The following is a 17687-nucleotide window of genomic DNA, read 5'->3' on the forward strand; positions in this document are numbered from 1 at the left end:
ATACTAGAATACCCCAGTCTTTGGCTTAATTTAATATTTCTTAGTTGGTTTGCTAGGGAACTTAGTAATTTTCTTACCCTTCCCAGAACATCACACCATTATACCTGTAGCATCCATCAATGAAAAGTGTAATACGCCCTTGAACTCGTTATAAATGGGGGGGTATCAAAATAATTGGAAAATGATAATAAAAACAGGTGCTGGGTTGGGGGTCCAGGTTTTCGATCGTAAATTGAAAACCAATGATTTCAATCAGAACAAGAAACTGATTAGACCAAAGTCTATCTATCTCTCTGCATACTATATTACGAATATATATTTAACTGATTCGGGGGGGTCACTACGAACACGCCTCAGTCGCGTCTATATCAGCAGACAATAAATCTGATTGCGGCCAACTAGTCGTATCTGAAGATAATGGTCAGCAGACCCCTATAAAAGGAGGAATCCGAGGGTGCTCGGACCACAGTTGAGCGATGAGACGAACCCTACAATTATCCATAGTGCTGATCGGCCTAGGCCTGGTCCTGGCTGGGAGCCGACCCATCTCCGATTGCGTAAGTGTGCAGGGAAATCGAGTGAGGGGCACTTCTGCTATTATCAGACATTATTATAGGGAGAGCGCATCGAGGACGATGGGTATCCGATGGAGCGCCACACGGTGACCACCAGCGACAACTACATCCTGACCATGCATCGCATCCCCTACTCCCCAAAGACGGGCTATACCCCCAACAGACCCGTGGCCTTTCTGATGCACGGCATGCTCAGCTCCTCCTCGGACTGGGTTCTGATGGGACCCGAGAAGTCGCTGGCCTACATCCTCTCCGATGCAGGCTACGATGTCTGGATGGGCAATGCGCGCGGCAACACTTACTCCAAGGCGCACAAGTACTGGCCCACTTACTGGCAGCTCTTCTGGAACTTCAGCTGGAACGAGATTGGCATCTACGACGTGCCCGCCATGATCGACTACGCTCTGGAGGTTACTGGACAGACGCAGGTGCAGTACGTGGGACACTCCCAGGGTACCACCGTATACCTGGTCATGGTTTCCGAGAAGCCCGAGTACAACAACAAAATCAAGTCCGCCCATCTGCTGGGTCCGGCCGCCTACATGAGCAACATGAAGAGTCCCATGACCCGCGCCTTTGCACCTATCCTCGGCCAGCCCAATGCCATGGTGGAGCTCGTCGGTTCCATGGAGTTCATGCCCAGCAACAAGTTCAAGCAGGATCTGGGCATCGAGATGTGCCAGGCCACCTCCCCTTACGCCGAAATGTGCGCCAACGAGATCTTCCTAATCGGCGGCTACGACTCTGATCAGCTGGATTATGTGAGTACCTCTCTCTTTATATATGATGTCAACGAACCTAAACCTGCAAACGATAATCAGTATCGTATCAGTATCAATAGCGTATTACTATAGAACTATCTTAGGTGTTCCGATTGCTCTAATACCCGTACTAACAAGTGCCAGTCCCCTTCTATCTCTGAAGGAACTAATGCATACTGCAGAATGTCTAGTGTAGAGATTCAAAAATCAATAATCAGGACCGTATATATTTAGTTCAGCTATCCCTGTTCCTGTAAATGTGATAGTTCGCGCTTTTTATACCCTCTATTCAAAAAGTACAGGCCAGAAAAAAAAACCTCAGACCTCTGGTATATATTCTTCCTGAGCATCAATAGTCGAATCGATATAGAAATACCTTTCCAGCCGTCAGACTTTATAAGCGCCTAGATCTCATAGACTATAACGACTAAATTACCTGATTTTGTGTGGAGGGTCCTGTAACATCACACTAAAATAAGTGTATAGAAACAACGCGTCATATACGATATCTTTTGTTATTCATAATATTGAAGATACGGTCAAAATCGGGAACCGAGAGTAATAAATAATGATCTTTTCTATTAGATAAGATAAGTTAAGATCGTTGCGATCGGATCGTTCCACTCTCCATCGCAGTCTCGCTCTCTCCCAGTGTGTCTTAGTAGTTATGGCTGAGATTTCAAATCCTGAATTCTCTGTTAGTGAAAATACCCACCTTCTCCATATCTTTTTCTTGCATGTTGAAGTTACGTGTGCGGTTCTCATTTATATTTATAATATGACACTTTTTTCAGGAACTATTGGAGCATATCAAGGCCACCTCTCCGGCAGGTGCTTCGGTCAACCAGAACCTGCACTTCTGCCAGGAGTACAACTCGGGCAAGTTCCGGAAGTTCGATTACACCGCTCTGCGTAACCCCTACGAGTACGGATCGTACTTCCCCCCCAACTACAAGCTAGCCAACGCCAAGTCCCCCGTCATGCTCTACTATGGAGCCAACGACTGGATGTGTGACGTGGGTGATGTGCGGCATCTTCGCGACGAGCTTCCCAACTTGGGCCTGGACTACCTGGTGCCCTTCGAGAAATGGGCGCATTTGGATTTCATCTGGGGAACGGAAGCCAAGAAATACGTGTACGATGAGGTCTTGAAACAGATGCAGTCCCACGAATAAGTTTACTAATTCCAAAATAAAATCAGTGCGGGAAAAGTGCACTTGTTTTCACTCGACTTGGATAACCGCCAGATAAGACAGCTTGATGTGGTCCTCCTTTAGCAGCTTGCTCTCGATACGATAGTAGCCGGGCACCAGAATCTTCTTCAGTTGGTGCACGTCCAGGGGATAGTCTTTGAGATGGTAGTTTTCCGGCGGCAGGGGACAAGAGTCAGGGTGCGGTGCGTTCGAGTGCTCCTTCAGCTTCTCGTACAGGAACTCCTTGTAATAGGTCTTCATAACGTCGCAGACGCCGAGCCGAGGCATGTTTAAGAATTCCTCGAACTCCTCGTCGCGCTCTTTGGCGCGGGATATAAGAAAGTGGATCTGCAAAGGGTACGCCCGTGAATGGATTAATAATATACACACACTTTAACTAAATATCGTTTAAAAGTAAGGGACTAATTTGAGCTGGAGCAGAGTCCGTATCTTGAATTGGGACGACATCCTTTGATTAAATTTGAAAGCTCCTGCAGAGATGATTCCATACCTGCCATTCGTTGTCGATGGTCACGTGCTGCTTCAGCTCGCCGCTGACCTTGACCAGGTTCTCCTCGTCCTCGGCTATGCGCAACACGCTTTCCAGATCGTCGTTATCTTCGTGCAGCTTTTCCAGGCTATGCAGCTTCAGCGTGTGCTTCGCTTGAACTCGAATTGGGGTGGCGGCCAGCAGGACTAGGCCCAGAAGCAGCATCTGCTGGACTGACACTGACCCGGCAGAATAAGTCATTTCACTGTTGAGTGAACGCCTGGTGGCGGGCCCTTATAAGGATCTCGCTGGGCTACAAGTTCAGCTTGTACAAGTATCGTACCGGATGCGAGCTTGTTTGGGGTGTCGATAGATTAGTGATATCCAATTTCAATTCGGTTTTGCTTAGTTTATTTAATTATTGCATGACAGACAGTCTTAACACAGAAAGCAACAACAGCCAGAAGCCCATTTACAACAAATTATATGTATATTTAATTACTAATAGCACGGCAATGATAAAGTATGCGCAACGACGCGACGAGTGCAGCTCCGTTGCGACAGTAGATGGGCCTACAAAGCTAAAACACACTCGATTTGCAACAATAAAAGCATCCTTTAACGGTTAACATTTGGCTAAAACAAAATTATTTTCTGTACTGTAGTGCAGTGCAGTGTAGTGAAGTGTCGTTCATGTTGTTAAGTAATGCAGCTGGAATGTTAGCATTGCGACGGGGATTGGGAACACCTCTCGGCCAGCTTATTGCCTAATAGGAAACCATTTGGGGCCCTGCCCCGGCTAGCTGGACTTCACGTAGCCAAAGTTGAGACGCAGCTGCTCCAGGAACACGAAAGTGATCACCGTGTGCGGGCCCAAGCGCACGAAGGCCGGAATGTAGCCCTTAAAGAAGCCCATCGGTCCCAGCTTGGCCGTGTGCCGCACGATGTCCCACAGGCCGCTGTACTCGCCCGGCTTGGCGTTCATTGAGCGCGTCTTCAGCACGTCCAGCGGCTGGGTCAGGGTCGTGGCTATGGTGCCGGCCACCAGGGAGGCGGTGAAGTGCGTCATCAGGTTGTCCTGGAAGTAGGGCGTGGCCAGCAGGTACAGCTTGGTCTGGTCGTAGAACGCGATCTGCCCGATGGTCATGAGGATTCCGCGACCCGTCGCCGTGGTGGCGCCTGAGAAGAGGCGTGCGAATCCCTCCTGCCGGTACACCTTGATCAGGCCATCGACGGCATTCTTGTAGCTATCGGGGGTATAAATCTTTAATTGGAATTCGGTCAATCAGCTAGAAATTCGTCCGGGACTCACTTTCTTCGCTGCTCAGGTGGGAGTTTCACATCGTTCTGCATCCGGACATTGACCATGTCGGCGGGTGTGCCCACAATGCCGCCCGCCAGGCCCGATAGACCTGCCAGGGCAATCTTGCCGGCGAACGTGTCCGTCTTGATGTACTCCTTACCCACCTCGTAGACCCCGAATCGCGTCGTGGAGTAGGTAAGTTGCCGCAGCATAGAGGCTGAGAGTCCGCTGTAAAATGCGAGCACGCCCTGCTCCCGGATGATCTTTGGGACCAGCTGCAACACGGACAGCTTGCCCTGCTGCGTCTGCAGCGTGACCTTGATGAGGTCCAGGGGGTGAGTGCAGCAGGCAGCGCCAGCGCTGGCCAGGCCGCCGAAGTACCATCGCGACTGCTTCTGCTTGGTGGTCATTTCGTATGAGTGTGGACTTCAAAACTGTTAGCTGCAATGGAAATCGTGGAGAACCGTTTAATGCCGGACCCCTACTTCTTCGCCTGGTTTTACCTAGTAAAAACGTATCTAAATTACATTAGAAGACGCTATATCCTATCGCGGGACGGCATTTTAACTAAATTTAGCGGCAGAGGTGTTATGTCATGATGGTGTCTTTTCACAAAGCACACGCAGGAACTGACGGGAAGTCAGGCTCCAGCGGCAACAGCTGACCCGTGACGTTAACGGAGCCTGGAAGGCTTAGCTTTAAGCTTGGCAATTGCGCGCGCGCGCACTTTTAAATGGCGTTAACGTTTTGCGCCTAGCAGCACACTCTGCGCACAACAGTACATTTCCAGCGCCTAACAGAACGATACGCGCGTGACAACAACCTATCGAACAGCTGATGGCTGCTTCTACGGTCATACTAGCCCCATCAACATGTTTTTTTTGTGAATTTTTTAAATCTGTTTAGAAAATTAATCTTTAAAAGTGCATCTTCCCAGTCTTTAAACTGTTCCCGAGTTTCGCGTGCCCGCCCATTCCACTGGTAAGTGATTGCAGCGAGTGTTTGCTACCCGTGAACTTGCGCAACAAGTCGCCATTGCCGGTTGTCACTGCCCTTTCCCACAAGTCTGCAAGGTTTTCGGGCGAGCGTCTCCAGTTTCTGTTTTAAGTATACGCTGCAGTTTTCGCAAATGCATCCGCGTTGGCCCTGATTCTGGGTGCCAGAGGGGCCAGACCCTCAGCATATGCACAGCGAGAGTGAGAGAGGGAGAAAGAGAGCGTGACAAAGTCTTCCGAATGGTTAATTTTTGTGCGGGTTTTGTACTGATGCTATTTGCTAATGTATGTACATATGTACATATATGTGTATTATGCATGTAAGCTAAATGCTTTTCGACCTATTAGCTTATGTACATACATATATGTATACATCTGCACACATAAGTACTTATATACCTGTAGGGTTATCGGGTAGATCGGACAACAGTGATAAGAATGTTTATCATTCATTTTATTTGTGTACAACGGGCATATATTTATCAATGATCAAGATATTTCGACATTGGTATTTTCTGGCTCTGCATCGATACGTCCACGTTTCTATCTAATGTTCTCTAAAAGCTAACCTAAGAGTCCCGTCCCACTTATGAAAAACCTGAATTAAATGGGAGAGCCAAATGTTTGGCCAGAATTAAACCATTTTAATATACGTGTAGAGAGTATTTTATATCAGAAACTATAACTGTAATTGGAATATCATAGTTATAGGAACGAGTAAGTAACGAACGGTAATATTCATACAAATTTAAAAGAGGGTTAGGTATTGAATCGGTTCAGATATAGGTTTGATTTTCTGGTAGAAGTAACCCAGAGGCAAAGAAAGACGCCTCTAAATTGTCTATTACTATCTGCTTTTCCCAAAATATGTTAATTTTTCAAAAAGTGTGCGTTTCAACTTTATACTCGTAAAAACGTAGGGCTCTTGGGGATTTTCTTGAATTTCTTCATGCTTTGGCCCCCGATGGTAACTATCCATTCTTTTGCCAGTATTCGGAGAGTTTAAGTACCTAAGTACACTGTCGCTTACTTCTGAAGAAAAGTTCGCTTGGGTTCGAGTAATCTAAGAGAAATTGGCCAATACATCGATGTGACTAAAGTTCGTATCTATCCATAATGTTCGATTTTTACTTTTGACGGTTGCCTTGTTGCCATAAATAAGCACTAAAATTGGAGGCGGGTCTGTGGGTACCAATCAACATTCGATTTGTTATTGTGTCCCTGTTTATGGATTGATACTGTGTTTACCGCTGATCGAAATCCCAGCCGGCAACATTGTTGTTAGCATGTGTTTGTTTTCCCGGCCGTCTATTTATTTATTCAATTACTATATGTGTACAATGGGCCTGCAGGCGAACATCCTCCACGTGCCACGATTGCTCCATAAATTAGATGCAGACAGCGAAAGACTTTTCGGCAAACTGTTTTGTTATTTCCGTGCGTTTTGGTTTATTCTCGTCTCTGGCTGGCTAAATTTTATCTGAATATAAAACTGAATGCTGGTCAAAGTCGAATCAATAACGCGGCGCAAGTATCACATGATCCGCTGCCATACAAAATGTTGTTTTGCCAAACCGAGCCCCCAAAAAAGTTTGGAGATCGGGGGCAGTGATACAGTTTCTTTCACTTGGGAACAGCCGATTTTGGGGCCTCGCACGTGTCGACTAGACTAGATTAGATCATTAAATCTGGCACGCAACATCGCGTGATAATTCAATGATTCCAGGGAGATTATCTATTTGTCGCTGGATTTTAGAGCCTCCTGTTTCCCCTGCATTCGCGGCACCGCAAAATTGAATAATAAACTGACGCAAATTGCACTTTAAAACGACTGCAGTTGAAACGACCCGCCCGAGAGAAGAGCAGCGGCGGTCACAGCTGATCTGAAATTTACCTTGAACGAGAAATGCTGCCGTGTGTGTTCGCTGCCGTTCTTGTTTCTGCTGCTGCCTTCTTTTGTTGCTGCTGCTGCTTTCCGTTAAGAAGATTTTTTAGTAAGTTTATATTTTGGCAACGCCACACCTATACACAAGTACACGCTAAAGAGAGCGCAGCGCGAGAGCTAGCCGGGAGGGAGCGAGCGACGACCTCAGCACGTCATTGCTGTCCACGAAAACTGGTCTGGGGTCTGGGTTCTGGGTTCTGGGGTTGGTCAGGGTTGCTTCTGCTTCTGCTGCTGGAGGCTAGGCGCGCACGTATACGTAACGTTACGGTCGAGCACAGAAATCGTACTGATCACCGCCAGCGGAGCCCACACATCAGCCGGCTGCCAGCAGACCCTACACATGCGCTCTTGCTCTCGCTCCGACTCTGGATTTGTTTTATCGCCCGCCGAGGTGGCAGCGCGGTCAAGGCGGGCACATGGGAAGTGTTCTGGGATCGGGGTTCGGGATCGGGATCGTGATCAGCTTAGTTAGTTAGTTGTCAGACTGCTGGTTCGCCAGTCAGAAGCAGAAGCAAAAGTGGAAACGCTGACACAGAGAGTGGCACGGGTAAATAGAGAGACAGAGAGAGAGAAAGACGGCTGGACAGAGAGAAAGCTAAGCAAGCGGTGTAGAACCAGAGAGCGGGAGCGTAAGCAACAAATAAAAACTGGTGAGAGATTTTTTTTACGGCGCGTTTGCTCTCCAAGCTTCGTGTGTATGTGCGTGCATTATGATTGTACAATAAGAGAATATAAACATATAGACATTCTGTGTAATTGCTCAAGAATGAAATCGAATTGGTTACACCTCCCTACAGACAGAAGAATAAACTTTTGGATGGCATTCCAGTGACAACAGACCGTTCCATTATATCGAGCTCCATTCAATTCAATATCGAATCCACCCACATCCTCCCCACTTCGTCATACATAAGCTATGTGAAAATATACTATGAACTTTTTTTCCACGCCCAGTCCGAGTACATCTGCTTTACGTCATCAGAGGAAATCCAGGCATGTGCCTTCCCAAAATAGTTCAAGGTAAAGGGCATTAATCATGTGACAGACATTAGCTCAATTGCTCGACAAATTTTATTAATTAGGAGTTAAATTTTTATACAGCTGCGGTCAAAAAAGTAGGATAGCAAGAAATAGCTTCCTTTGAGGTGTTCAAATGTTTTTTCCTAGTTGTAAAAGGTCATTAAAATATCCAAAAACATTGCAAAAGGGTCCAACTATATAATCCCATATAATATTCCAGAAAAGTCGGCATTCTCGGCAATCTTCTTCAGCTTCGTATGCAATTAAGATGCAATTTTGTAACTCAAACTCAAAACGTAATGTCACGACAGGTACATACCGTACGATCGATTGTTGTCATTTTGTTCTCCAAATATAGTGGTTCTTAATCACTATGCAAATTGGCGAGTAACGCCAGATTGGAAAAGAATAAGAAAAGTTTATGCATTATTTTTACTATCAGCTCTGTTATTTTGACCGCTGTTGTATGCACTAATGTAGCAACACGAGTATGTGCACAAGAAGCAAAGCTCATAGTTGGTTTTAAATGCATTTCGGAGTCAAGGTTTAATTAGAACGTTCTTGTTTGTCTGCGACTTTCTGGCACTTTAAGCTGGCTGCTTCCCAATACAAAATCTGTTTATAATTTGGTGTGCAATCTGATTCTCGGAGATATGGAGAAGCTAGGCAGCGATAAGAGCTGGCCCCCCAAAAGCCGAATGAATTGGCAAATATTTTCATCAGCTGTTATTATGGGCATGTTTAAAGCAAATTTAAATATTTCCTCGCACGTTTCTAGTACATGTGTATTAACACTTTAAGTAGTGGCCGGCAATTTTAGCAACTTTTGCCCAAGTGCTAAGTTCTGTTTAAATATAACTTTGGGCAAGGCAAAGTGTTTACAACTTAGCTGTGAGAATAAAGCTCTGCCAAAAAGCTTTCGCTCAGAAGCTTTGGGCTTCAATTTTGAGTTTGTCGCGATTTCGTCCATCGGCCCATTAGCTCAGTTGGTTAGAGCGTCGTGCTAATAACGCGAAGGTCGCGGGTTCGATCCCCTCATGGGCCAGACTGATTTTTTCCTTTTTTTTCTTAATTTATTGCTGTTTCAAATGCTTAATAATTTATTGATGCTTCTTGACATATTTTCCCACACTCTACCCGCTAGTAATTGCCCGATTTATATCCACGAGTGCCCCTGACAGCCATGATAAAGTGACAAAATGTAGATTCCTCTATTTTCATTTTGCTTTTTTTTTCTCCTGCTCAATAAATTACTTAGGAGTTTTTGCTCCGGTCAAGTCGAGTGCTTTAACCTCCTTGGCCAGACATCCGTGACCAGCCGGTTAATTAATTGAACTCTTTTGATGGCACTTATAAATCGACTCTTCATTTCAGATATTTCAACGTGATGGCCACCTCAGTGCTGTTAGCTTGCGGACTGAACGAGCAGAAGCTGCCGGGATTCGTGCACATCAGCGAGGAGTCTAATGTGGATGGCAGCTTCCTGATCAGCTGCATCCTGGGCCAGCGGCTGCGTATCTCGAACGCGGGCACCCTGCTCGTCTGCCTGCAGCACCACTACCAGCACTACTTCAACGCGGGCATGCGTCTTGGCTACAACACGAACATCTTCCAGGGCAAGACCCTCAACGTGATCGACGTTCTGAGCGACATGGCCAGCGAGGGTCTCTCCTGCAAATGGTTGAGGACCCCGGACGGGCTGACGCTGACCGAGCAGCTGGTGGAGGACATCCGAGCCCAGGTGGAGAGCAACTACGCCAACCGCAACAGCTACACCATACTTATCGACAATCTGTCCATCCTGTTCAATCTCGGTGCCAGCAAACTGCAGGTACAGCAGTTTTGCCAAGACCTGGCTTCCCTTGCCAAGGAGCGCGACAATCTGACGGTCATCACCAAGCTGAGCAACAGCGACATATACCAGCCGACCGACAACAACGTGGCAAAGCTTGGCCAAGTGCGCATCCAGGTCGTAAGGCTCAAGAGCGGCGTGTTCCGGGAGGTCGACGGCAAGCTGCTGATTGAGCGGGTCCTCGACGAGGGCAGCTATGCGTGCGAGGAGGCACGCAAAGAGGTGCTCTACAAGGTCAACGATCGCAATGTCAAGGTGTTTACCCCCGGCGAGGTGGGAGTGAAAGTCTAGCCGCGGTCCGGGGCTCCAGTTCCGAGCTACCATTTGATATGATTATTTGTATGAATTTTAATAAAGCCATGTTTTTCTATATTCTGAGATCCGCAGCCAAACTTTCAATCAGCCATCGCAATACGCCTTCTCGTCAATGTCGCTGTCTGTTGTTTTTCTTCGTTCGTTGTAATTGCTTTTGTCCTTCTGCTATCTGGTGGCATCTGTTGACGTCACCAGCCACATTGATGAGGGAATAATGATGAATTTATGTCTGGTCACGATCAATAAAGGACGAGTATAAATGACTTTACAGCAGCCGGCCATCGGCTGGCCCCAAAGTAAAGTTCAGAGCGAGAAACTTTCGCCGGGGCTGGACAGCGCTAGGCCCCCAATATGGTAAAGGACGCCGCCGAAAAAGAAAACAATAAAACTGGCAATTGAATTTTACCAAACAACGCAGAAAAAAGTTGATTAACTGCTCTTCAAATGTGCTTGGATGGCACGGACTTTGAGGTCGGTCCTCCGCTCTGGACAAGATTTATTTATATCTGCGATTTCTTTGTACTGGATTGAGTTTCCACATCGCAATACGTATAGCCTCCCGAGTGTCCCTTCAGTTCGTTAATTGTGAGAAGTTATCCCATCTTCGCACTGTTCGTCGTCCCTCGAGCGAAAATCTCTAAAAGAAATTTAATATTTTATTGTTGAAAAAGTTAAGTTTATCTTTTGAACTTGATTAATGTGTATTTCGTTTGACTGTTAAACTACGCGCTTAATCTTTCAAGTTTGGTATCATATAACATGACTGGCTATCTGGTGTGTCCCAGAAACATCTGGAAATTCTTAAAAGAGCGCAGGAGGGTTCCTAAAGATCCTAAAGACAAATTTTCACCAGAAATAAAGGAGATTTCATAAGCACCAGATTTCGGAACACTGCCCAATAAAGGAACCCCGCAAATGTCAGCATTTTTGAACACTTGTGGCCTTCATTGTCTGCTGCAGAGCTACAATTTTGTTTTCATTAATTTGCCATCGAAGAACCCCCCAATGGCTGCCAGACCCTGCCATGCGTGAATCGGGAATTGCATTTCTCCGTGGCGTACACGAAGATATTGCCTTTAAACAAACCCAACAGATGAATTCATTAATTACGCAAATGATTTTGTGCACCAGAGCGCTAAGGGTTTCTCATTGGAAGTTATCCGCGAGGACGAGGACTCCAACCAATAGTGCCATCCAGTCGCAAAATATGCTATCGAATTCGAGATGGCTGAAAAGGAATGGAGACGAAAAGCTGTGGAACCGGAAGCAGAAATGTATATGTATACAGGTCGGGGCGGAGGCAGGGAGAGGGCCAAATCCAATTGCCGGTTCCTCCTTAGTCGCATCAGAAGCAACATGCGGGAAGTGGGTGTAATGACTGGGCAAAAAAACATGAAGTACGAAAGGATGTTACTTTGAGGGGGCTTATGGCACGCCTCTCTCAGAGCCATGCTAATAACACAGCTACATACGACCGAGTATATGTACAATTTCTGTTGCATGCCCGTACTTTCGGGCACAATCGGAAATGAACGGGCCACAGGCGACCGCTCTCGGCCGCAATATTTCTGGGAATGCAGCTGCCTAATAACCAGACACAAGCTCGTATGTATACATACTGGCATTTAGGAATATGTAGATGTGGGCTTACCATGTTGGACCGCGAGCCGATGACAATAGCAATAGGGCATCGAGAGAAAAAAAGACCAAAAAATTGTCCGCCTCCCATAATTTATTCACATAGGAGCGCCATAAACATAAACTTGGCTCGCCGGGCCGAGCCGAGCCGAACCGGGCCGGGCCGTCCTTTCATCAATGATAATAACGTCGTATTAGTGCGGTCCGGCCTGGAAATTGGGGAGCCAACAGTTCGAGTACAATGACCAGGCAAACGAACACAGACACGTCAGACCACGTCAGCCTAGGCCTCAGCATCATACGATACTCTACCCCAACCCCAGCGCGAAGGCTTCGCTGTTCACCCTTCTCAACTGAAAAAGGGCATCAATTTTTTAAGGTCTCGGCTCAGCTTTGGCTTGCCAGCTGATATGGCGCCATATCTTTCGATTTTCATCGCCACTTTGTCGTTGCGTTGCCGCTGAGTTATCGGCAGCTCCTCTCGGCCCATCATCTTTTTTGTGGCCCCCCACATGGCGTGTGCGTAATATTTATTTAACTACCGCACACACTTCAGATACTTTGGGCTTTAGAGTGTCAGCGTCTCGCGACATCCTTTGGCATCATGAACTCTTCTGGGAGGAAAACTCTAAGACGACTTGTTCAAAGAGTTGTTTCCCAGACAAGATAAGCAGCCTAAATCTACATATAAATGGGTAAAGCAAAGGCAAATCAGTTCGCTAACACTTTAACTAAATTAACTTGAACTAATTGTGTATAATCCATTAAAGAAGCATATGCATATAGCGACTGGCATCTTTTATTAATAAATAATTTGCAAAACATAAATTTTATTAGAGCTGAAGGTGGCCTTAGTGGGTGAGCAGGATGTGGCATTGGGTTGGAAAATACATATGTTTATATTATATATATTCATAAGCGGAATTTTGTAGCTTTAAGTCTTGAAAAGAGAGTTTTTTTTTCAAAGAGATTGATCGCTTTACTAAAATAAAAATTTCTTTGGCCTTGAATACGCAGCTCTAGCAACGTGACATTTTTTTGCCCACTTCTGTTTTCCGGTTTTTTTAAAATTGAATTTGGAGCAAGAAGGAAAAACACAAGGAAAATGCATGCAATTTCACTAATTCAATATGAACATTTTTGTCGTGTTCTGGCAAAAAGAAAAAGGAAAATTTTCAACTGTTTAGGGGGTCCTTTGTGCTCTTCCCCGCCTTCCCCTTTCGCTGGCAAAAACTTTTCCCTGGCATGGCTTCCCCCCGTTCCGTTCCGTTTCGGTTCCGCTTCCGGGAAAGCAATTAAAGATACATTTTAGCGAAATGGGCGCTAACGAATTTAATAATTTTCGCTCAAATGCCGCAGCATCCCGGGCCAATGACAGTGCACTGGTGCGCAAAATATTTGGGGGGGACCGTGCGGTAGGTGGATTCGCAGGCGCGTTTTAAACGGATTTATTTGAAATCTCTCGTAGAGCGGTGAAATGCAGCCGCAATTTCTGGTTGATAATCGGGTGCTTTCATTAGGCCAAACAATTTATAGATGCAGTAATCGCATTGCCACTCGATGCGCGATGTGACTGCCACCCGAATAGAGACGCAAAAGTGCCTGATAAACCGGAAAGCATTCAAATTGATTGCGCGGCGTATACACAACATTTGGCGCCCTGTACAGCCTCACCAGCAGCTCCTGCTCCTGCTCCAGGGGATAGTCTTGCCACTCTCCTGCCACACATGCCGCACAACCTTTGGCCCTGCCTTCAGGTGGCACTCTATGTGGGTTGACACTCTTTCGGATATTCGAGTCGCGACTCTAATGTGGGCTGTGCCACGATTATGCGGTTGGATGGCTTTGTGGGGGCGCTCGAGCCTGTGGGCGTGGGCGGGCTTAGAGCCCAGCTAAGTGCTAAATTGCCTGGCACCTACGCGACGCAACGCATCGCAAAGCAAATTGAAAACTCAATCTAATGGTGTGACAATCTTTCTGGGCTCCAACTCAACTCCGACTCCCAAGCGGGCACGGGACAGGCTGTAACATGGACATGAGCATGGACGCGGGCCAAACAATTACCAATTTCGATATGCACGGTCAGACTTGGACGTTTCCGTGCCATAAAAGTGTCCGAGAATAACATAGAAAGATACGATATTGATGGCTCGTTACCAGCAAATTGTATAAAAATCTCCTATTCCCTGGCGTTCTATCGTTCGCGTTGTTTGTCGGTCCAGTCCGGTCCGGTCCGGTCCGCTCCGGTCGGGTCGTTTGCTTTATTTGCAGAAACACTTTTTATGGCTTGCCCGGCTGTCATAAAGATGCCCCCGGCGTGGCCTTGGCTCTGACCAGGGCTCGTCTGACCATCGTTGTCCAGGGGCCAGGACAACTGGCATATCAGAATCAGAGGCAGCAACACGTGGCCCGCGCCACTGATGCAACGGACGACCAACGAAAGAGCGCCATTCAGCTGTAACAAAGGGGGCATTTTGAGAGGCACTTTGGAATTGGAATTTACATTTTAGCACAGATTGGCAGATATTAAACATACTCGTAGACCGATGCGCAGAGGCGACACAAAGGCATGGCTTTTGAAGAATATCAATGCAAAATCTAGTCTCTTGTCTAAGTTCTTTGGATGTCATCTTTTTAATATTTTTACTGCACTTAGACTTTGAAATTTTCATATGTATATAGTAGCGACTGGTATTGTTAAGTAGGTTGAACCTGAGGGAAGCTCGAAGAAATGCCCAGTATCCAAAGTTGAGCAAAATACTTACCGTCACGTAGCCAATCGATCTGATCTTTATTTGACAAATGCTGGGCTTATCGGGCAGCCCGTGTCCGCTGTCGCATCCTGCCTGGCATACTAAAACAGTGAGCGAACAGTCAAGAGTCGACGTCCTAGTAAAACAGCCACTTATATAATAAAAAATTTAATGTTTATGGCCAAGGACTCGAGCAGTGAGCTCTGCATTTGATAAGCATTGGTCGGGCAGAAAGCTGCTAGAATTATGTTCCACAAAATGTTTGTACCTTTAATTGTGTTTTGCTCCTGCGGTTCCTTCTTGCGTGTGCTTTGTGCTGACGCCCCGACACCTACTTTATGGCCGTAATTTTGCTGAAAACTTTGGCGTTGCAGTAAATTTGCACACCCTCAGCCCTTGCACAATGGGGCAAGATAAAGAGGGGCGGCCGACAGTGGGCGAATATCAACATTTGCTAGCTTTGGCAAGGCCCCCGCAGAGTGTTACGCCCTCGAGTATTTTCGCGCACATAGAGAAAAGTAATATGAAAAGTGTTGAAGGCACCCTACTGTTGTTGCCGGTTCAATGATGAACGGTGTGGTGCCACGAACATCTTGCTGGGAGAAAAAGCCGGAATGTATCATTCTTACAACATTACGGATTTCCTCAGTGTAGGTACACACACTCTCGTGTGTAAACGACACTCACACAGGTGGCCGAAGAATGTATGAACTGTCTGAAATGGAGAGTCGCGTGTTGTAATTTTCATGTGTCGGCAAAACGGAAACAGAATAGCAAGGCAAAAGCAAACAAGAGGGTTTTCACACACACACGCACACACTCAGACCCACCCATTCACCCACACACAGATAGAAGGAAGCAAAAGGGACCAAACCACAGCGAATGATAATGGAAGGCATTAAAGCAGATTACTTGAAAAGCCAAAATGGCAAAAGACACAGCGAGCAGAGTTAGTGGATGGTGAGCCCCGCCCACCCCGGTGCTATGTGGGTGTGCGTGGAAAGGCGCGGGCCTGATGAAGATGAAGGTCACTCGACATTAGCTGCAATCAGTTGTACGAGTAGTTGCTCCCGATGTGGCTCCTCCATTAGCTTTGACTAATTTTAATTATTTCTTTGTCAGAGCTGTCCTGCTCCGGGACAGCCGCCAGTCGGAGGCCCGAGCTCCTACAAGCATAAACATCGACGGCCACACATACTCGTACACACAAACCTCGTATAAGACGCCAGAGTTAAAATTAAGATGTAGACTGAAAGAAGAGGAGGAAAGAGCACCCGGTCGCTGGGCAATTTGTTTAATGAAATCATCAAATTAAATAAAATGTGCGACCCAAAAAGTGTAAGTGTAAGCAATTTGTTGCTGTTTCAGTCCTGCTGCTGCTGCTACAACTGTTGTAGCTACTGTTGTTGCCATGAAATACAAAACCACAGTATGACATGGCCCCCAACACGTGGCCACCCACGCCTCTGCGGCCTCTGCGGCCTAGAAACATGCACAGCCACAGCCACAGCCCCAGCCACAGACTCACGCACAGAGACACTTCTGCTCGCACTGTTGCCAAAGTCAGAGCCATAACTTTGATGGCGAGTCCTCGATGCGGGCGCGTGTCTCCTTGGCTGCCTTTGGCCATGCTTAGCCTAAATAGCCGGCGTAGGCTCTCCCCACCCCAGTGTTTCAATTATATTATTAATCACATCACTCTCAGTTCTTATTTTAAGCAGTTTGCAGCTCCCCTCCAGCAGATGGGAGTTCTGTTCTTCTGGGCAATAAATTCGCTGGACGGCAAAACTTTTTCAATTAACACAAAATTATGCAAATTGAGTGGCTGCCAAAGCCGGAGCCATAGGAGTTGCTTGGATGGCGATAAGACAAATAGCGTTGGCATAGATTTTGGCCATTAAAGTTATGCCCCAACTTTTGAGGATGGGCTGTGCCTGCTGAAATATTGCAAAAATCTGACCTACCGCAACAAGATTGGACTTGCGAAGCGCTATTGCTGATGGGATATCAATATTTGTTGACAAACTTATTAAAGATAAATACCAACAATTTATATTTATAAATTATAGCTATAGATGGCTTACGGCTTACTGCAGATAGAAGATATTATTGTAAATGTAATTTAATTTACTTATTAATCATAAGTATAATTGTTGTATTCTCACTTGAGTTATTGCATCCAGTTGCCTGCTAATTGGAGCCCTGAAGGGCTACATTTTCGAGAATACACATGGCCTCATCCTCAGGCTGATTATTTTGGGGCCTGGAATGGGAGAGCAAGGAACTAGCGACACGTTCAGCGCACATCTGCGACCCCATTCGCATTGTCCTGGCGTCAGGTCGCGCCGGTGCGCTGTCTGTGGCAGGAGCACGTGGGGCTTCTCGCGTCTCGTTACGCTTACTTAGCCGCTTAATTTACATGCATTGTGCACGGCACAAATGATGCATTGTTTGCCCGGGTTGTGTCTTTGGTAGCACTCCGGGCCAGACTACAGACGACAGACGACAAACGATATACGAACAGCAGCTCAGACCAAGAAACAATTAAATCTCGCCGCTTTCCTGCACCGCTGTGCGTCTGCTAAAGTGGTGGTGAACAGAGGAACCTGCCACCATGCCACATGCTAGCTCCATGGCTGCTAAATGGCGCCAAGTTGTATTTTGAAGACGGAAGAGGTGGTTTTGTGGTCGTTTCCTCTCGGGACGCTCTGAAACTTGCAATTAACTTGGTGGCTTGCACCGTGCCAGCTGCAGAAGAAACCCATTTTATGTTCATTGCAGATTTGCTAATAATCTGTAAAGGACGTCTCAGCTCGAGGACGGCTCCTTACCATTACTCTGAAATAG

General features: G+C 46.5%; 4 protein-coding genes and 1 non-coding gene across 8 annotated transcripts; 3 read left to right on the forward strand and 2 right to left on the reverse strand.

The window, feature by feature from the left end:
- The first annotated feature begins 451 nt into the window (after positions 1-451).
- Positions 452-2569, forward strand: LOC108154349 (lipase 3). Its single transcript, XM_017284615.2, has 3 exons — positions 452-557; positions 617-1336; positions 2131-2569. The coding sequence occupies exons 1-3, from the start codon at positions 477-479 to the stop codon at positions 2509-2511; spliced, it is 1182 nt and encodes a 393-aa protein (XP_017140104.1). The 5' UTR covers positions 452-476; the 3' UTR covers positions 2512-2569.
- On the reverse strand, positions 2479-3307 carry LOC108154351. Its single transcript, XM_017284616.2, has 2 exons — positions 3041-3307; positions 2479-2877 (listed from the first exon to the last, which is right to left on the reverse strand). The coding sequence occupies exons 1-2, from the start codon at positions 3278-3280 to the stop codon at positions 2560-2562; spliced, it is 558 nt and encodes a 185-aa protein (XP_017140105.2). The 5' UTR covers positions 3281-3307; the 3' UTR covers positions 2479-2559.
- Positions 3308-3413: 106 nt separating this feature from the next.
- LOC108157006 (mitochondrial dicarboxylate carrier) lies at positions 3414-7552 on the reverse strand. 2 transcript variants are annotated; one of them, XM_017288805.2, is made up of 3 exons: positions 7212-7552; positions 4332-4763; positions 3414-4266 (listed from the first exon to the last, which is right to left on the reverse strand). In XM_017288805.2, the coding sequence occupies exons 2-3, from the start codon at positions 4730-4732 to the stop codon at positions 3819-3821; spliced, it is 849 nt and encodes a 282-aa protein (XP_017144294.1). In that variant the 5' UTR covers positions 4733-4763; positions 7212-7552; the 3' UTR covers positions 3414-3818. The 2 variants fall into 2 exon arrangements, with proteins under 2 accessions (XP_017144294.1, XP_017144295.1); XM_017288806.2 differs by lacking the exon at positions 7212-7552 and adding an exon at positions 4826-4949.
- Positions 5160-10514, forward strand: LOC108157007. Of its 3 annotated transcripts, none has more exons than XM_017288807.2 (2): positions 5160-5303; positions 9657-10514. In XM_017288807.2, exon 2 carries the CDS (start codon positions 9670-9672, stop codon positions 10423-10425), a length of 756 nt encoding a protein of 251 aa, XP_017144296.1. In that variant the 5' UTR covers positions 5160-5303; positions 9657-9669; the 3' UTR covers positions 10426-10514. The 3 variants fall into 3 exon arrangements, with proteins under 3 accessions (XP_017144296.1, XP_017144297.1, XP_017144298.1); XM_017288808.2 differs by lacking the exon at positions 5160-5303 and adding an exon at positions 7736-7809; XM_017288809.2 differs by lacking the exon at positions 5160-5303 and adding an exon at positions 7818-7912.
- On the forward strand, positions 9254-9327 carry Trnai-aau. The gene has a single exon. It is a non-coding gene; the product is annotated as a tRNA-Ile (tRNA).
- Positions 10515-17687: the final 7173 nt, after the last annotated feature.

The sequence above is a fragment of the Drosophila miranda genome, chromosome 2 (genome assembly GCF_003369915.1).
Source record: "Drosophila miranda strain MSH22 chromosome 2, D.miranda_PacBio2.1, whole genome shotgun sequence".
NCBI lineage: Eukaryota > Metazoa > Arthropoda > Insecta > Diptera > Drosophilidae > Drosophila > Drosophila miranda.